At 43.6% G+C, this 19,952-nt stretch overlaps 1 protein-coding gene across 3 annotated transcripts in view; it reads right to left on the reverse strand.

The window, feature by feature from the left end:
- Window positions 1-19,891, reverse strand: part of LOC139550037 (elongation factor 1-delta-like) — a 51,871-nt gene extending 31,980 nt beyond the window's left edge. For 2 of the 3 annotated variants that reach the window (XM_071360613.1, XM_071360612.1), the window contains exons 1-2: window positions 19,533-19,666; window positions 9,836-9,962 (exon numbers count right to left, since the gene is read on the reverse strand). In XM_071360613.1, the coding sequence (XP_071216714.1) occupies window positions 9,836-9,955 (120 nt within the window). In that variant the 5' untranslated portion in view covers window positions 9,956-9,962; window positions 19,533-19,666. Of the gene's footprint in view, window positions 1-9,835; window positions 9,963-19,532 lie in introns of all 3 variants that reach the window. The other variant, XM_071360615.1, reaches the window with a different exon arrangement.
- Between the last annotated feature and the right edge of the window lie 61 nt (window positions 19,892-19,952).

Raw genomic sequence — 19,952 nt, forward strand, 5'->3', positions numbered from 1 at the left:
AGGACAGGACACAGAGGAGAGGACAGTGAAACAGCCATGAAGGACAGGAGGGGAGTACAAAGAGAGGAGAGGGGAGTACAAAGGGAGGAGAAAAAGGAGAAAGATTGTAGGTCCACCAAGATAGACGTCAGAAACAGACGCCAGGAACACTACAGAAACAGACGCCAGGAACACTACAGAAACAGACGCCAGGAACACTACAGAAACAGACGCCAGGAACACTACAGAAACAGACGCCAGGAACACTACAGAAACAGACGCCAGGAACACTACAGAAACAGACGCCAGGAACACTACAGAAACAGACGCCAGGAACACTACAGAAACAGACGTCAGGAACACTACAGAAACAGACGCCAGGAACACTACAGAAACAGACGCCAGGAACACTACAGAAACAGACGCCAGGAACACTACAGAAACAGACGCCAGGAACACTACAGAAACAGACGCCAGGAACACTACAGAAACAGACGCCAGGAACACTACAGAAACAGACGTCAGGAACACTACAGAAACAGACGCCAGGAACACTACAGAAACAGACGCCAGGAACACTACAGGAACAGACGCCAGGAACACTACAGGAACAGACGTCAGGAACACTACAGGAACAGACGCCAGGAACACTACAGGAACAGACGCCAGGAACACTACAGAAACAGACGCCAGGAACACTACAGAAACAGACGCCAGGAACACTACAGAAACAGACGCCAGGAACACTACAGAAACAGACGCCAGGAACACTACAGGAACAGACGTCAGGAACACTACAGAAACAGACGCCAGGAACACTACAGAAACAGACGCCAGGAACACTACAGGAACAGACGTCAGGAACACTACAGAAACAGACGCCAGGAACACTACAGAAACAGACGCCAGGAACACTACAGAAACAGACGCCAGGAACACTACAGAAACAGACGCCAGGAACACTACAGAAACAGACGTCAGGAACACTACAGGAACAGACGCCAGGAACACTACAGAAACAGACGCCAGGAACACTACAGAAACAGACGCCAGGAACACTACAGAAACAGACGCCAGGAACACTACTGAAACAGACGCCAGGAACACTACTGAAACAGACGCCAGGAACACTACAGAAACAGACGCCAGGAACACTACAGAAACAGACGCCAGGAACACTACAGAAACAGACGCCAGGAACACTACAGGAACAGACGCCAGGAACACTACAGAAACAGACGCCAGGAACACTACAGAAACAGACGCCAGGAACACTACAGAAACAGACGTCAGGAACACTACAGAAACAGACGTCAGGAACACTACAGAAACAGACGCCAGGAACACTACAGGAACAGACGTCAGGAACACTACAGAAACAGACGCCAGGAACACTACAGAAACAGACGCCAGGAACACTACAGAAACAGACGCCAGGAACACTACTGAAACAGACGCCAGGAACACTACAGAAACAGACGCCAGGAACACTACAGAAACAGACGCCAGGAACACTACAGAAACAGACGTCAGGAACACTACAGAAACAGACGCCAGGAACACTACAGAAACAGACGCCAGGAACACTACAGAAACAGACGCCAGGAACACTACAGAAACAGACGCCAGGAACACTACAGAAACAGACGCCAGGAACACTACAGGAACAGACGTCAGGAACACTACAGAAACAGACGCCAGGAACACTACAGAAACAGACGCCAGGAACACTACAGAAACAGACGTCAGGAACACTACAGAAACAGACGTCAGGAACACTACAGGAACAGACGCCAGGAACACTACAGAAACAGACGCCAGGAACAGACGCCAGGAACACTACAGAAACAGACGCCAGGAACACTACAGGAAACAGACGCCAGAAACAGACGTCAGGAACACTACAGAAACAGACGCCAGAAACAGACGCCAGGAACAGTACAGAAACAGACGCCAGGAACACTACAGGAAACAGACGCCAGAAACAGACGTCAGGAACACTACAGAAACAGACGCCAGAAACAGACGTCAGGAACACTACAGAAACAGACGCCAGAAACAGACGTCAGGAACACTACAGAAACAGACGTCAGGAACACTACAGAAACAGACGTCAGGAACACTACAGAAACAGACGCCAGAAACAGACGTCAGGAACACTACTGAAACAGACGTCAGGAACACTACAGAAACAGACGTCAGGAACACTACAGGAACAGACGTCAGGAACACTACAGAAACAGACGTCAGGAACACTACAGAAACAGACGCCAGGAACACTACAGAAACAGACGCCAGGAACACTACAGGAACAGACGCCAGGAACACTACAGGAACAGACGCCAGGAACACTACAGAAACAGACGCCAGAAACACTACAGAAACAGACGCCAGAAACAGACGTCAGGAACACTACAGAAACAGACGCCAGGAACAGACGTCAGGAACACTACAGAAACAGACGTCAGGAACAGACGTCAGGAACACTACAGAAACAGACGTCAGGAACACTACAGAAACAGACGTCAGGAACACTACAGAAACAGACGTCAGGAACAGACGTCAGGAACACTACGGGAAATAAGGGACATTGAAAACAGAGAAACATGTAAATAATAGATTGATAATAGATTGTTAACCAGAGCTACATTATTTCAACTCCTGTCTCAGAGCTACATCTCTGATACATTACAGACAGTAACATCTGTTCACAACACCGCGGCAACCAACACAGCCAACAGTCGCGAGTTACCAAGAGTTCCAGAATGTTACAACAGTCGTGAGTTACCAAGAGTTCCAGAATGTCACAACAGTCGTGAGTTACCAAGAGTTCCAGAATGTCACAACAGTCGTGAGTTACCAAGAGTTCCAGAATGTCACAACAGTCGTGAGTTACCAAGAGTTCCACAATGTTACAACAGTCGTGAGTTACCAAGAGTTCCAGAATGTCACAACAGTCGTGAGTTACCAAGAGTTCCACAATGTTACAACAGTCGTGAGTTACCAAGAGTTCCAGAATGTCACAACAGTCGTGAGTTACTAAGAGTTCCACAATGTCACAACAGTCGTGAGTTACTAAGAGATCCAGAATGTCACAACAGTCGTGAGTTACTAAGAGTTCCACAATGTCACAACAGTCGTGAGTTACTAAGAGTTCCACAATGTCACAACAGTCGTGAGTTACTAAGAGTTCCACAATGTCACAACAGTCGTGAGTTACCAAGAGTTCCAGAATGTCACAACAGTCGTGAGTTACCAAGAGTTCCAGAATGTCACAACAGTCGTGAGTTACCAAGAGTTCCAGAATGTCACAACAGTCGTGAGTTACCAAGAGTTCCACAATGTCACAACAGTCGTGAGTTACCAAGAGTTCCACAATGTCACAACAGTCGTGAGTTACCAAGAGTTCCAGAATGTCACAACAGTCGTGAGTTACCAAGAGTTCCAGAATGTCACAACAGTCGTGAGTTACCAAGAGTTCCAGAATGTTACAACAGTCGTGAGTTACTAAGAGTTCCAGAATGTTACAACAGTCGTGAGTTACCAAGAGTTCCACAATGTCACAACAGTCGTGAGTTACCAAGAGTTCCACAATGTTACAACAGTCGTGAGTTACTAAGAGTTCCACAATGTCACAACAGTCGTGAGTTACCAAGAGTTCCACAATGTTACAACAGTCGTGAGTTACTAAGAGTTCCAGAATGTTACAACAGTCGTGAGTTACCAAGAGTTCCACAATGTCACAACAGTCGTGAGTTACCAAGAGTTCCACAATGTCACAACAGTCGTGAGTTACCAAGAGTTCCACAATGTCACAACAGTCGTGAGTTACCAAGAGTTCCACAATGTTACAACAGTCGTGAGTTACCAAGAGTTCCAGAATGTCACAACAGTCGTGAGTTACTAAGAGTTCCACAATGTCACAACAGTCGTGAGTTACTAAGAGATCCAGAATGTTACAACAGTCGTGAGTTACTAAGAGTTCCACAATGTCACAACAGTCGTGAGTTACTAAGAGTTCCACAATGTCACAACAGTCGTGAGTTACTAAGAGTTCCAGAATGTCACAACAGTCGTGAGTTACCAAGAGTTCCAGAATGTCACAACAGTCGTGAGTTACCAAGAGTTCCAGAATGTTACAACAGTCGTGAGTTACCAAGAGTTCCAGAATGTCACAACAGTCGTGAGTTACCAAGAGTTCCAGAATGTCACAACAGTCGTGAGTTACTAAGAGTTCCACAATGTCACAACAGTCGTGAGTTACTAAGAGATCCAGAATGTTACAACAGTCGTGAGTTACCAAGAGTTCCAGAATGTTACAACAGTCGTGAGTTACTAAGAGTTCCACAATGTCACAACAGTCGTGAGTTACTAAGAGATCCAGAATGTTACAACAGTCGTGAGTTACTAAGAGTTCCACAATGTCACAACAGTCGTGAGTTACTAAGAGTTCCACAATGTTACAACAGTCGTGAGTTACTAAGAGTTCCACAATGTCACAACAGTCGTGAGTTACTAAGAGTTCCAGAATGTCACAACAGTCGTGAGTTACCAAGAGTTCCAGAATGTCACAACAGTCGTGAGTTACCAAGAGTTCCAGAATGTTACAACAGTCGTGAGTTACCAAGAGTTCCAGAATGTCACAACAGTCGTGAGTTACCAAGAGTTCCAGAATGTCACAACAGTCGTGAGTTACCAAGAGTTCCAGAATGTCACAACAGTCGTGAGTTACCAAGAGTTCCAGAATGTCACAACAGTCGTGAGTTACCAAGAGTTCCACAATGTCACAACAGTCGTGAGTTACCAAGAGTTCCACAATGTTACAACAGTCGTGAGTTACCAAGAGTTCCACAATGTCACAACAGTCGTGAGTTACCAAGAGTTCCACAATGTTACAACAGTCGTGAGTTACTAAGAGTTCCACAATGTCACAACAGTCGTGAGTTACCAAGAGTTCCACAATGTTACAACAGTCGTGAGTTACTAAGAGTTCCACAATGTTACAACAGTCGTGAGTTACTAAGAGTTCCAGAATGTTACAACAGTCGTGAGTTACCAAGAGTTCCACAATGTCACAACAGTCGTGAGTTACCAAGAGTTCCACAATGTCACAACAGTCGTGAGTTACCAAGAGTTCCACAATGTCACAACAGTCGTGAGTTACCAAGAGTTCCACAATGTTACAACAGTCGTGAGTTACCAAGAGTTCCAGAATGTCACAACAGTCGTGAGTTACTAAGAGTTCCACAATGTCACAACAGTCGTGAGTTACTAAGAGATCCAGAATGTTACAACAGTCGTGAGTTACTAAGAGTTCCACAATGTCACAACAGTCGTGAGTTACTAAGAGTTCCACAATGTCACAACAGTCGTGAGTTACTAAGAGTTCCAGAATGTCACAACAGTCGTGAGTTACCAAGAGTTCCACAATGTCACAACAGTCGTGAGTTACCAAGAGTTCCACAATGTTACAACAGTCGTGAGTTACCAAGAGTTCCAGAATGTCACAACAGTCGTGAGTTACTAAGAGTTCCACAATGTCACAACAGTCGTGAGTTACTAAGAGATCCAGAATGTTACAACAGTCGTGAGTTACTAAGAGTTCCACAATGTCACAACAGTCGTGAGTTACTAAGAGTTCCACAATGTCACAACAGTCGTGAGTTACTAAGAGTTCCAGAATGTCACAACAGTCGTGAGTTACCAAGAGTTCCAGAATGTCACAACAGTCGTGAGTTACCAAGAGTTCCAGAATGTTACAACAGTCGTGAGTTACCAAGAGTTCCAGAATGTCACAACAGTCGTGAGTTACCAAGAGTTCCAGAATGTCACAACAGTCGTGAGTTACTAAGAGTTCCACAATGTCACAACAGTCGTGAGTTACTAAGAGATCCAGAATGTTACAACAGTCGTGAGTTACCAAGAGTTCCAGAATGTTACAACAGTCGTGAGTTACTAAGAGTTCCACAATGTCACAACAGTCGTGAGTTACTAAGAGATCCAGAATGTTACAACAGTCGTGAGTTACTAAGAGTTCCACAATGTCACAACAGTCGTGAGTTACTAAGAGTTCCACAATGTTACAACAGTCGTGAGTTACTAAGAGTTCCACAATGTCACAACAGTCGTGAGTTACTAAGAGTTCCAGAATGTCACAACAGTCGTGAGTTACCAAGAGTTCCAGAATGTCACAACAGTCGTGAGTTACCAAGAGTTCCAGAATGTTACAACAGTCGTGAGTTACCAAGAGTTCCAGAATGTCACAACAGTCGTGAGTTACCAAGAGTTCCAGAATGTCACAACAGTCGTGAGTTACCAAGAGTTCCAGAATGTCACAACAGTCGTGAGTTACCAAGAGTTCCAGAATGTCACAACAGTCGTGAGTTACCAAGAGTTCCAGAATGTCACAACAGTCGTGAGTTACCAAGAGTTCCACAATGTCACAACAGTCGTGAGTTACCAAGAGTTCCACAATGTTACAACAGTCGTGAGTTACTAAGAGTTCCAGAATGTTACAACAGTCGTGAGTTACCAAGAGTTCCACAATGTCACAACAGTCGTGAGTTACCAAGAGTTCCACAATGTTACAACAGTCGTGAGTTACTAAGAGTTCCACAATGTCACAACAGTCGTGAGTTACCAAGAGTTCCACAATGTTACAACAGTCGTGAGTTACTAAGAGTTCCACAATGTTACAACAGTCGTGAGTTACTAAGAGTTCCAGAATGTTACAACAGTCGTGAGTTACCAAGAGTTCCACAATGTCACAACAGTCGTGAGTTACCAAGAGTTCCACAATGTCACAACAGTCGTGAGTTACCAAGAGTTCCACAATGTCACAACAGTCGTGAGTTACCAAGAGTTCCACAATGTTACAACAGTCGTGAGTTACCAAGAGTTCCACAATGTTACAACAGTCGTGAGTTACCAAGAGTTCCACAATGTTACAACAGTCGTGAGTTACTAAGAGTTCCACAATGTTACAACAGTCGTGAGTTACCAAGAGTTCCACAATGTTACAACAGTCGTGAGTTACTAAGAGTTCCACAATGTTACAACAGTCGTGAGTTACCAAGAGTTCCACAATGTTACAACAGTCGTGAGTTACTAAGAGTTCCACAATGTTACAACAGTCGTGAGTTACTAAGAGTTCCACAATGTCACAACAGTCGTGAGTTACTAAGAGTTCCACAATGTCACAACAGTCGTGAGTTACTAAGAGTTCCACAATGTCACAACAGTCGTGAGTTACTAAGAGTTCCACAATGTCACAACAGTCGTGAGTTACTAAGAGTTCCACAATGTCACAACAGTCGTGAGTTACTAAGAGTTCCACAATGTTACAACAGTCGTGAGTTACTAAGAGTTCCACAATGTCACAACAGTCGTGAGTTACTAAGAGTTCCACAATGTTACAACAGTCGTGAGTTACCAAGAGTTCCACAATGTTACAACAGTCGTGAGTTACCAAGAGTTCCACAATGTTACAACAGTCGTGAGTTACTAAGAGTTCCACAATGTTACAACAGTCGTGAGTTACTAAGAGTTCCACAATGTTACAACAGTCGTGAGTTACCAAGAGTTCCACAATGTTACAACAGTCGTGAGTTACTAAGAGTTCCACAATGTTACAACAGTCGTGAGTTACCAAGAGTTCCACAATGTCACAACAGTCGTGAGTTACCAAGAGTTCCACAATGTTACAACAGTCGTGAGTTACTAAGAGTTCCACAATGTTACAACAGTCGTGAGTTACTAAGAGTTCCACAATGTCACAACAGTCGTGAGTTACTAAGAGTTCCACAATGTTACAACAGTCGTGAGTTACTAAGAGTTCCACAATGTCACAACAGTCGTGAGTTACTAAGAGTTCCACAATGTCACAACAGTCGTGAGTTACTAAGAGTTCCACAATGTTACAACAGTCGTGAGTTACCAAGAGTTCCACAATGTTACAACAGTCGTGAGTTACTAAGAGTTCCACAATGTCACAACAGTCGTGAGTTACTAAGAGTTCCACAATGTCACAACAGTCGTGAGTTACTAAGAGTTCCACAATGTTACAACAGTCGTGAGTTACTAAGAGTTCCACAATGTTACAACAGTCGTGAGTTACTAAGAGTTCCACAATGTCACAACAGTCGTGAGTTACTAAGAGTTCCACAATGTCACAACAGTCGTGAGTTACTAAGAGTTCCACAATGTTACAACAGTCGTGAGTTACTAAGAGTTCCACAATGTCACAACAGTCGTGAGTTACTAAGAGTTCCACAATGTCACAACAGTCGTGAGTTACTAAGAGTTCCACAATGTTACAACAGTCGTGAGTTACTAAGAGTTCCACAATGTTACAACAGTCGTGAGTTACTAAGAGTTCCACAATGTCACAACAGTCGTGAGTTACTAAGAGTTCCACAATGTTACAACAGTCGTGAGTTACTAAGAGTTCCACAATGTCACAACAGTCGTGAGTTACTAAGAGTTCCACAATGTTACAACAGTCGTGAGTTACCAAGAGTTCCACAATGTTACAACAGTCGTGAGTTACTAAGAGTTCCACAATGTTACAACAGTCGTGAGTTACTAAGAGTTCCACAATGTTACAACAGTCGTGAGTTACCAAGAGTTCCACAATGTTACAACAGTCGTGAGTTACTAAGAGTTCCACAATGTTACAACAGTCGTGAGTTACTAAGAGTTCCACAATGTCACAACAGTCGTGAGTTACTAAGAGTTCCACAATGTTACAACAGTCGTGAGTTACTAAGAGTTCCACAATGTTACAACAGTCGTGAGTTACTAAGAGTTCCACAATGTCACAACAGTCGTGAGTTACTAAGAGTTCCACAATGTCACAACAGTCGTGAGTTACTAAGAGTTCCACAATGTTACAACAGTCGTGAGTTACTAAGAGTTCCACAATGTCACAACAGTCGTGAGTTACTAAGAGTTCCACAATGTTACAACAGTCGTGAGTTACTAAGAGTTCCACAATGTCACAACAGTCGTGAGTTACTAAGAGTTCCACAATGTTACAACAGTCGTGAGTTACTAAGAGTTCCACAATGTCACAACAGTCGTGAGTTACTAAGAGTTCCACAATGTTACAACAGTCGTGAGTTACTAAGAGTTCCACAATGTCACAACAGTCGTGAGTTACTAAGAGTTCCAGAATGTTACAACAGTCGTGAGTTACTAAGAGTTCCAGAATGTCACAACAGTCGTGAGTTACCAAGAGTTCCAGAATGTTACAACAGTCGTGAGTTACTAAGAGTACCATCCCAACTGAACATTCCCAGCAGCACCAGTTGAAACATGGAGGACAGGACAGAGGCTAGAACTGACTGACAGATGTTTTCAGCCCAGCTATTATAAGGTTAGTGTGGCTTAACACACACAAACACAGGACTGTCTGAAAGGGTCTCAACCCAACCTAGTGGCGTCTCAACTGATACTCCATCAGAACCTCATCACGCCACTATCACATTCTTTAGTAAAGCAGGTACCTGGTGGTGCGAGTGTGTGGAGGGCCCGTCAGTACCTGGTGGTGCGAGTGTGTGGAGGGCCCGTCAGTACCTGGTGGTGCGAGTGTGTGGAGGGCCCGTCAGTACCTGGTGGTGCGAGTGTGTGGAGGGCCCGTCAGTACCTGGTGGTGCGAGTGTGTGGAGGGCCCGTCAGTACCTGGTGGTGCGAGTGTGTGGAGGGCCCGTCAGTACCTGGTGGTGCGAGTGTGTGGAGGGCCCGTCAGTACCTGGTGGTGCGAGTGTGTGGAGGGCCCGTCAGTACCTGGTGGTGCGAGTGTGTGGAGGGCCCGTCAGTACCTGGTGGTGTGAGTGTGTGGAGGGCCCGTCAGTACCTGGTGGTTTGAGTGTGTGGAGGGCCCGTTGGCTCCCTCGTAGAAGCGTCGCTCAGCCTCGTCGTAGCGGGGCTTCTCAAACCAGATGTTATCTTCACCAAGACACTGTAGACCAGACATGATGATACTGATGGAGAGAGGAAGAGAAGAACAGAGATGAACAAAGGGGGGGTCAAAATCAAAAGTAACAGTCAGTATCTGGTGTGGCCACCAGCTGCATTAAATACTGCAGTGCATCTCCTCCTCAAGGACTGCAGCAGATTTGCCAGTTGTGAGATGTTACCCCACTCTCCCACCAAGGCACCTGCAAGTTCCCGGACATTTCTGGGGGGGGGGGGGGGGAATGGCCCTAGCCCTCACCCTCCGATCCAACAGGTCCCAGACATTTCTGGGGGGAATGGCCCTAGCCCTCACCCTCCGATCCAACAGGTCCCCGACGTGCTCAATGGGATTGAGATCCGGGCTCCTCGCTGGCCATGGCAGAACACTGGCATTCCTGTCTTGCAGGAAATCACACACAGAATGAGCAGTATGGCTAGTGGCATTGTCATGCTGGAGGGTCATGTCAGGATGAGCCTGCAGGAAGGGTACTACATGAGGGAGGAGGATGTCTTCCCTGTAACGCACAGAGTTGATTGCCTGCAATGACAACAAGCTCAGTCCGATGATGCTGTGACACACCGCCCCAGACCATGACGAACCCTCCACATCGATCACGCTCCAGAGTACAGGCCTCGGTTTAACACTCATTCCTTCAACGATAAACGCGAATCCGACCATCACCCCTGGTGAGACAAAACCGCGACTCATCAGTGAAGACCACTTTTTGGTCCAGCGACGGTGGGTTTGTGCCCATAGGCGATGTTGTTGCCGGTGATGTCTGGTGAGGACCTGCCTTACAACAGGCCTACAAGCCCTCAGTCCAGCCTCTCTCAGCCTATTGCGGAAAGTCTGAGCACTGATGGAGGGATTGTGCGTTCCTGGTGTAACTCGGGCAGTTGCTGTTGCCATCCTGTACCTGTCCAGCAGGTGTGATGTTCGGATGTACCAATCCTGTGCAGGTGTTGTTACACGTGGTCTGCCACTGCGAGGACGATCAGCTGTCCGTCCCGATTCCCTGTAGCGCCGTCTTAAGCATCCCACAGTACGGACATTGCAATTTATTGCCCTGGCCACATCTTCAGTTCTCATGCCTCTTTGCAGCATGCCTAATGTATGTTCACGCAGATGAGCAGGGACCCTGGGCATCTTTCTTTTGGTGTTTTTCCAGAGTCAGTAGAAAGGCCTTTTTAGTGCCCTAAGTTTTCATAACTGTGACCTTAATTGCCTAAGCTGTTATTGTCTTAACGACCGTTCCACAGGTGCATGTTCATTAATTATTTATGGTTCATTGAACAAGCATGGGAAACAGTGTTTAAACCCTTTACAATGAAGATCTGTGAAGTTACTTGGATTTTTACGAATTCTTTGAAAGACAGGGTCCTGAAAAAGGGACGTTTATATGTATTTATTATGGTTTCAGTCAAGGCAGCAGCTACTCTTCCTGGGGTTTATTATGGATCCCCATTAGTTCCTGCCAAGGCAGCAGCTACTCTTCCTGGGGTTTATTATGGATCCCCATTAGTTCCTGCCAAGGCAGCAGCTACTCTTCCTGGAGTCCAGCAAAACTAAGGCAGTTATACATTTTTTTAAAACATTACAATACATTCACAACATTTTAAGTGTGTGCCCTCAGGCCCCTACTCTACAACACAAAATACATACATTTTATTTTACTTTTTTTTGCATGAGTTACTTGATGTGGAATAGAGTTCCATGTAGTCATGGCTCTATGTAGTACTGTGCACCTCCCATAGCCTGTTCTGGACTTGGGGACTGTGAAGAGACCTCTGGTGACATGTCTTGTGGGGTCTGCATGGGTGTCCGAGCTGTGCGCCAGTAGTTAAGACAGACAGCTCGGTGCATTCAACATGTCAATACCGCTCATAAATACAAGTAGTGATAAAGTCCAAGGGCCAGCCGTGCTGCCCTGTTCTGAACCAATTGCAATTTTCCTAAGTCCCTCTTTGTGGCACCTGGCCACACTACTGAACAGTAGTCCAGGTGTGACAAAACTAGGGCCTGTAGGACCTGCCTTGTTGATAGTGTTGTTAAGGTAGAGCAGCGGTTTATTATGGGAAAGACTTCTCCCCATCTTAGCTACTGTTGTATCAATATGTTTTGACCAGGACAGTTTACAATCCAGGGTTACTCCAAGCAGTTTAGTCACCTCAACTTGCTCAATTTCCACATTACAAGAGGTTAGTTGAGGTTAAAGTGAATGATTTGTCTCAAATACAATGCCTTTAATTTTATAAATATTTAGGACCGATTTATTCCTTCCCACCCACTATGAAAGTAACTGCAGCTCTTTAAGTGTTGCAGTCATTGTGGTAGCTGACGTGTCGAGTCATCCGTATACACACACTGGCTTTACTCCCAATTCATTAGTAAAGATTGAAGGGGCCTAGACAGCTGCCCTGGGGAATTCCTGATTCCACCTGGATTGTGTTGGAGAGGGTTCCATTAAAGAACGCCCTCTTAGTTACCTGTCTAACAGAACACGTTATCCACAATATAGCAGGTGGTGTAAAGCCATAACACAGTTTTCCAGCAGTAGTCTATGATCGATATGTCACAGCGCGAGTGTGTGGCTTTCGTCTACACCTGTTGTTTTTGGCACATCTGACAAATACAATCTGATTTGATTATGAACACCTGCTCTTTCCATGACAGACTGACCAGATTAATCCATGATCCCTTATTGATGTCACTTGTTAAATCCACTTCAAAATCAGTGTAGATGAAGGGGAGGAGACATGTTAAAGAAGGATTTTTATGTCTTGAGACATGGATTGTGTGCCATTCAGAGGGTGAATGGGCAAGACAAAATATGTCAGTGCCTTTGAACGGGGTATGGTAGCAGATACCAGGCGCACCGGTTTGTGTCAAGAACTGCAACGCTGCTGGGTTTTTCTCTCTCAACAGTTCTGTCTGCATCAAGGATGGTCCACCCTCCAAAGGACATCCAGCCAACTTGACGCAACTATGGGAAGCATTAGAGTGGGCCAGCATCCCCGTGGAACGCTTTGGACACCTTGTAGAGTCCATGCCCTGACGAATTGAGGCTGTTCTGAGGGCAAAGGGGGGTGCAATGTTTTTGTACGAAAAAAAAGTTTGAAAATGTATACACTCACTACAGTAAGTCGCTCTGGATAAGAGCATCTGCTAAATGACTCAAATGCTAGATGTTGTACACTCAGTGTATATGATTACATTCTTATTCAGAACAAGAAAACAGGTATAATAAATAGGGATGCACAAAATATATATATATATATATAGGTGAACATATCGGAATCGGACGATATTTTCAAAAAATGCCAACATCGGTATCAGCCCAATGTCTAGTTTAACACTAATGTGCAAAACCCGATGTCAGAGGTGACGTGCATACCTATATAACGTAGGTACATGAAGTAATGATCCCACGTAAAATGTTGCGCTACACGTGCAACACAGCATTCCTAACCACAATGTCTGCTGTGTGGATCGAGCAGACAACAAGTCCAGCAGTCATTTGAAAGAGTAAGAAAATTTCAGCGAGACAACTCAAAGGCGAAATCCATTAAAGCATAATTTGTTCGACCACAACTTCTGGGTAGCTAGCTTTAGCTTGGTACTTAGCTAGCACCAATACAACCAGCCTGAAAGCAATGACCAGTAGAACCTGCAGTCATTTTCATTATTCTTAGCAATTATTTAGGAATCCTTGTGAGTTAGTATTGGCTAGGTAGCCACTAGTTGTTCGCCTATTAAAATTGAACTTCAGTTCATGAAAATAAATAGCTAGCCAGCTACTTAATCCTGTTGCCCAAAGCTAATGTTATAAGCAGCCAGCTAGCTTCATCTGGCTAGTGAGGCTTGACCGGGTTGTGGTGTGAAGCTAGCCACAATAACGACTAGGCACAATAGTGGAATTTGCGGTTTGCCTTCAATATAAAAGTATGTCATTAACAGTGATGCAAATGACTAAATAGTAGAATTATTCGATACTTTTATTTTGAAGGCTAACCGCAAAGTCCACAATTGAGGCTAATCCTTATTGTGGCTAGCTTGACAGATGGGTCCGACCACCATTAATCAAATAAGAACCGTCTTATAAATTAGGGTTATTTTAGATGACACCTAGCTATATAGTTAGCTAGCTAATGAAACAGATGTTTTTAGGGAAGAACATTGTTTGCATCCATGAGCTAGCTAGCTTTTTGACGGACATCAAACACAATTGCATTTTATCGATGGCAATTTGAATGCACAGAGATACCGTGATGAGATCCTGAGGCCCATTGCCGTGCCATTCATCCACCACAATCACCTCATGTTTCAGCATGATAATGCACAGCCCCATGTAGCAAGGATCTGGACACAATTCCTGGAAGCTGAACATGTCCCAGTTCTTTCATGGCCTGTATACTCCCCAGACATGTCACCCATTGAGCATGTTTGGGATGCTCTGGATCGATTTGTATGACAGCGTGTTCCAGTTCCCGCCAATATCCAGCAACTTCACAGCCATTGAAGAGGAGTGGGACAACATTCCACAGGCCACAATCAACAGCCTGATCAACTCTATGTGAAGGAGATGTGTCATGCTGCATGAGGCAAATGGTGGTCACACCAGATACGGACTGGTTTTCATGAGGCAAATGGTGGTCAGATACTGACTGGTTTTCTGATCCACGCCCCTACCTTATTTTTTAAGGTATCTGTAACTAACAGATGCAGATCTGTATTCCCAGTCATGTGAAATCCATAGATTAGGGCCTAATGAATTTATTTCAATTGACTGATTTGAACTGTAACTCAGTAAAATGTTTGAAATTGTTGTATTTCTATTTTTGTCCACGGTACCTCTATATAGTTATGTCCTGTGGATTGGAGAAGTTGAGTTGAATGGTGAGCCTGTCAGGTAGCCTTCATTCTCTCCTAGCATCTAGCTGACGCCATGCTATTTTCCTGATTCATGACCACTTTGTTCCTCTGGACGTTGATGTAGTCACTAATTTTGACCATCCTTCAAAACTCCAATATGTTTTGAACAGATTATGATAGAGACATGAGGTTTGGACTGTTGGTTTTCTAAGAGGAGTCTCTACACAATTAGCATTATTTTACGCATTGGACAAAATATGCGTTTTTGATTGGGACACCTTAAAAATAGGAATCCATAACATTACAGCTGCATTTACAGTTAAGAAAACGTGACATTTTGGCAATAACTGAGAGGCTCAGAGATGAGTATCTGTTCTTTCCTCTAGCATGTCACTGACCTACACACCCCATAATGTGGAAGTTGAATTACGTTTTTCAAAATTAATTACAATTAAAAGATGACATTTCTTATGTATTCAACCCCTTTGTTATGGCAAGCCTTAACAGTGGTTGAATACTTAAAACATTTCATGGTTTTATTTTTTTAGGAGTAAACAAGTCACATAATAGGATGTTGAAGTTATTAATTATACTGTGGATGGGGTCACAATACACCCAGACACTACAAAGATACAGGCGTCCTTCCTAACTCAGTTGCCGGAGAGAAAGGAAACCCGTTCAGGGATTTCACCATGAGGCCAATGGTGACTTTAAAACAGTTACAGAGTTTAATGGCTGTGAAAGGAGAAAACTGAGGATGGATCAACAACATTGTAGTTACTCCACAATACTAACCTAAATGAGAGTGAAAAGGAGGAAGCTTGTACCGAATAAAAAATATTCCAAAAACATGCATCTTGTTTGCAACAAGTCACTTAATCCCGCAAAAGACTTGGCAAAGCAATTCACTTTATGTCCTGAACACAAATGTTATGTCTGGGCAAATCCAATACATATTGGATGTGAAGCATAGTGGTGGCTGCATCATGGTATGATTGACAGGGTATTATTGATATATAAAAATAAACAGAATGGAGCACAGGGAAACTCCTAGAGGAAAACCTGTTTGTCTGCTTTACACCAGACACTGGGAGATAAAGGACAGGCAACATCCTAGAGGAAAACCTGTTTGTCTGCTTTACACCAGCCACTGGGAGATAAAGGACAGGCAACATCCTAGAGGAAAACCTGTTTGTCTGCTTTCCACCAGACACTGGGAGATTAGTTCACCTTTCAGCAGGACAATAACATACAACACCATGAAGACAGTGAATACTCCAGAATGGCCATGTTACAGTTTTCACTTAAATCTGCTTGAAAATCTATGACAAGACTTGAAAATTGATGTCTGCCATGATCCTCAACACCTTGACAGAGCTTGAAGAATTGTTTAAGAATAAAATGGGCAAATATTGTACAATCCAGGTGTGGAAAGCTCTTAGAGACACACCCCAAAAGACTCACAGCTGTAATCGCTGCCAAAGGCGTTCCAACAGGTATGGACTCGGTGGTGAATAACTTATCAAATCAAGGAATATTCGTGTTTTATTTTCATTAACCTTTAAAAAATGACAATTAAATTAATTTTAATTCCACTTTGTAACAATAAAATGAATAAAATCCAAGGGTGATAAATACATATAAAATACCCTAGAAACACACATATCCACATCCTAATAGACCAATATTAATGAGTTTGGAGAATTATGTTTTTATTTTTTAAGTCACTTCATGCCTAAAGAGTGACTGCCTTTAAAAAGCAACGAATCCCTTTGAAAACAGTCTGTTGCATTGAGTCAGAAACATTTATTCTAGGGTCAAAATTGACTACAAAGTGTAAATATGATAACTTGTCATAATGTCAGTCTGGTCTAAAACAGAGAATATCTGTGCGTCACAACAGGTAAATGGAGGTGGTGTTTGGATGATGTCCGTTTGCCAACTAACGTGGGGTGAACAGCTGCGTTGCTCTCTATCCAATAGACGGCGAGGCAGACCTGCCAATCAGCGCCGACTGTGTTCACACAAGACAACACGTCACATATATTTTACCTGAGAAATACTGCACCAAACGCGTTAGTTTGATGTCAAATTGCGTGACTAAGACCTCCTCGGCAAAAACGTCTAATTAATTACAGATTGCGTTTGTCATCTTTGATTCCTTCTGGGGATTTGGAGGAAGTGAAATATGCTTCGTGTGGGATGAAAATCATCACGCTGAAATCGGTCAGGAAATACACCTAAACTGAAGTCTTGTTTTTCTAATGAGCGACAGAAAAACACGTGCCAATCGGCGTGTTCAGTGGCACCAAGTCCACTTTGAAAATACACGGAATTACAGTACCTCTAGTTACGCTAAAATAAGGGGCGTTTGTCAATTGCATTAAGATCAGTGATTTATCTCAAATAATTATCTCAAACACCTTGACACCGGTGCCCCCTCACATTGACTCTGTAGCGGTACCACCTGGATATAGCCCCGCTATTGTGATTTACTGCTGCTATGTAATTATTTATTTTTCATCTCTTACTTAAAATATAAATATATATTTTTTTAAGGTATTGTCTTAAAACTGTATCGTTGGTTAAGGGCTTGTAGTTAAGCGTTTCACATTTCATTTCACCTGTTGTATTCGGCGCATGTGACAAATATAATTTGATTCGATTTTAGCATTATGCAAATCATTTGGGATTAACAAGTGATAGTTTGGGTTACGGAATCTCTAAGAGATCAGTTTTTCAATAGCAAACTATGGAACACTAATCTCTGAAACCTGCATATCATTAACGTAGCGCACCAATATTTAGAAAAATAAAACCTATACTTCAGTAATTTTGGCTTAATCTGATGGTGTGCCTTTTGTTCTTTATCCCAAATATGAGTACATAAAATAACATTAATACACAAGTAATAATGACAACAAACAAGAATCGGAAAAATTGTTTTGAGAAATTGCTAAATACATTTGAAATATATTTGCTTTCAGTGCTCTGTTTATGTAACAGTATAACTTTAGACTTTAGCCCCGACCCGGGCGCGAACCAGGGACCCTCTGCACACAACAACTGACACCCACGAAGCGTCGTTACCCATCGCTCCACAAGAGCCGCGGCCCTTGCAGAGCAAGGGGAAACACTACTTCTAGGTTTCAGAGCAAGTGACGTAACTGATTGTAACCGTACCCACTAACTAGCTAGCCATTTCACATCCGTTACATTTAACTCGGGCCTTTTCATTAGGTGAACAATGTAAAACAAATATTAGACATGGATTTATTACCTTTTTTGGACTCTGAAAACAGTTGGAAGTTGTGGACATGGTGGTAAAATGCAAAGTATCAGATCAATAAACATAATAATTATGAACTAGATCAATACAGATCCTAATCTCAGTGATCCAAGAGGCATTATGGTGCCAGTTTCATGAGAATCACCCATCTAGTGTTCATGGTTTCCTATAGCAGCATGGTACATGTCTAGTGTTCATGGTTTCCTATAGCAGCATGGTACATGTCTAGTGTTCATGGTTTCCTATAGCAGCATGGTACATGTCTAGTGTTCATGGTTTCCTATAGCAGCATGGTACATGTCTAGTGTTCATGGTTTCCTATAGCAGCATGGTACATGTCTAGTGTTCATGGTTTCCTATAGCAGCATGGTACATGTCTAGTGTTCATGGTTTCCTATAGCAGCATGGTACATGTCTAGTGTTCATGGTTTCCTATAGCAGCATGGTACATGTCAGCATACCACCCTGCATACCACTGCTGGCTTGCTTCTGAAGCTAAGCAGGGTTGGTCCTGGTCAGTCCCTGGATGGGAGACCAGGTGCTGCTGGAAGTGGTGTTGGAGGGCCAGTAGGAGGCACTCTTTCCTCTGGTCTAAACAAAGATCCCAATGCCCCAGGGCAGTGATTGGGGACACTGCTTTGTGTAGGGTGCCGTCTTTCGGATGGGACATTAAACGGGTGTCCTGACTCTCTGAGGTCATTAAAGATCCCATGGCACTTATCGTAAGAGTAGGGGTGTTAACCCCGGTGTCCTGGCTAAATTCCCAATCTGGCCCTCAACCATCACAGTCACCTAATAATCCCCAGTTTACAATTGGCTCATTCATCCCCCTCCTCTCCCCTGTAACTATTCCCCAGGTCGTTGCTGCAAATGAGAACGTGTTCTCAGTCAACTTACCTGGTAAAATAACGGTAACGATAACGGTCTAGTGTTCATGGTTTCCTATAGCAGCATGGTACATGTCTAGTGTTCATGGTGTCCTATGGCAGCATGGTACATGTCTAGTGTTCATGGTTTCCTATAGCAGCATGGTACATCTGGTGTTCAGTTTCTCATGACAGACATTACATAAAATAAGTTTGAAACAATTCAGGATAAAACAGCTTTGTTCAATTTCACATTGCACTTGATTGTCATGCAAACGTTTTGTTTTCCCCTTGAAAGGACATTACTAGTTACCAACGAGCAAGTCCGTGCAAGTAACTAGCGGAGTCAATTGCAGCTGTGCGTTGGCGTCTCGGAGTTGTGGTTTGATGTGTGGCAGGGGGAAACTCTGCTAGGTAACTTCAGATGAAGTTTGGCATGCCGAAAGTTGCTGATTATTCGGCCACGTGCAATTAAATATTCCCCGTTTAACGTGTTTTCTGACTAAAAGAACATTAACTTCAACTATAGATACCTGGAGGTGTAAAATAATCAGTTAGTTTGACTCACTGTGTTTTTTATCGAGGTTTTATAGTTGAGTCGGAGTTGCCGGCGTGCACCCTGCTGTAATCCGATGAGCCAAAAGAAGTGGTTAGGATGGACGAACAGTACTTGTTCAGAAAGGAAGGGGGGTGGGGGGGACTTTTTAGAAGTTTATATCATGCGTGGCGGGAACTATTAAACGATATAAAGAGATAGTGACCACTATATGAAACTGTAGAGACCTATTCGTTTACGTTTTAGTTAGCAGTGAAAAGCTAGTTTATGTTTTTACGACTTTTTAAAATGTACTTTCTCAGTTGGTACGCACCAACATTTAAAACTGCGTTTACCACAATGCACTGCGCTTAGGGTGTGTCTTAAAATTTGGTCCGGTAAGAAAAGAGGAGAGGAAAGTTTTTAGCAACAACATAACAAGTAACTAGTCTT

This window comes from Salvelinus alpinus, chromosome 23 (assembly GCF_045679555.1).
Source record: "Salvelinus alpinus chromosome 23, SLU_Salpinus.1, whole genome shotgun sequence".
Classification (NCBI taxonomy): domain Eukaryota; kingdom Metazoa; phylum Chordata; class Actinopteri; order Salmoniformes; family Salmonidae; genus Salvelinus; species Salvelinus alpinus.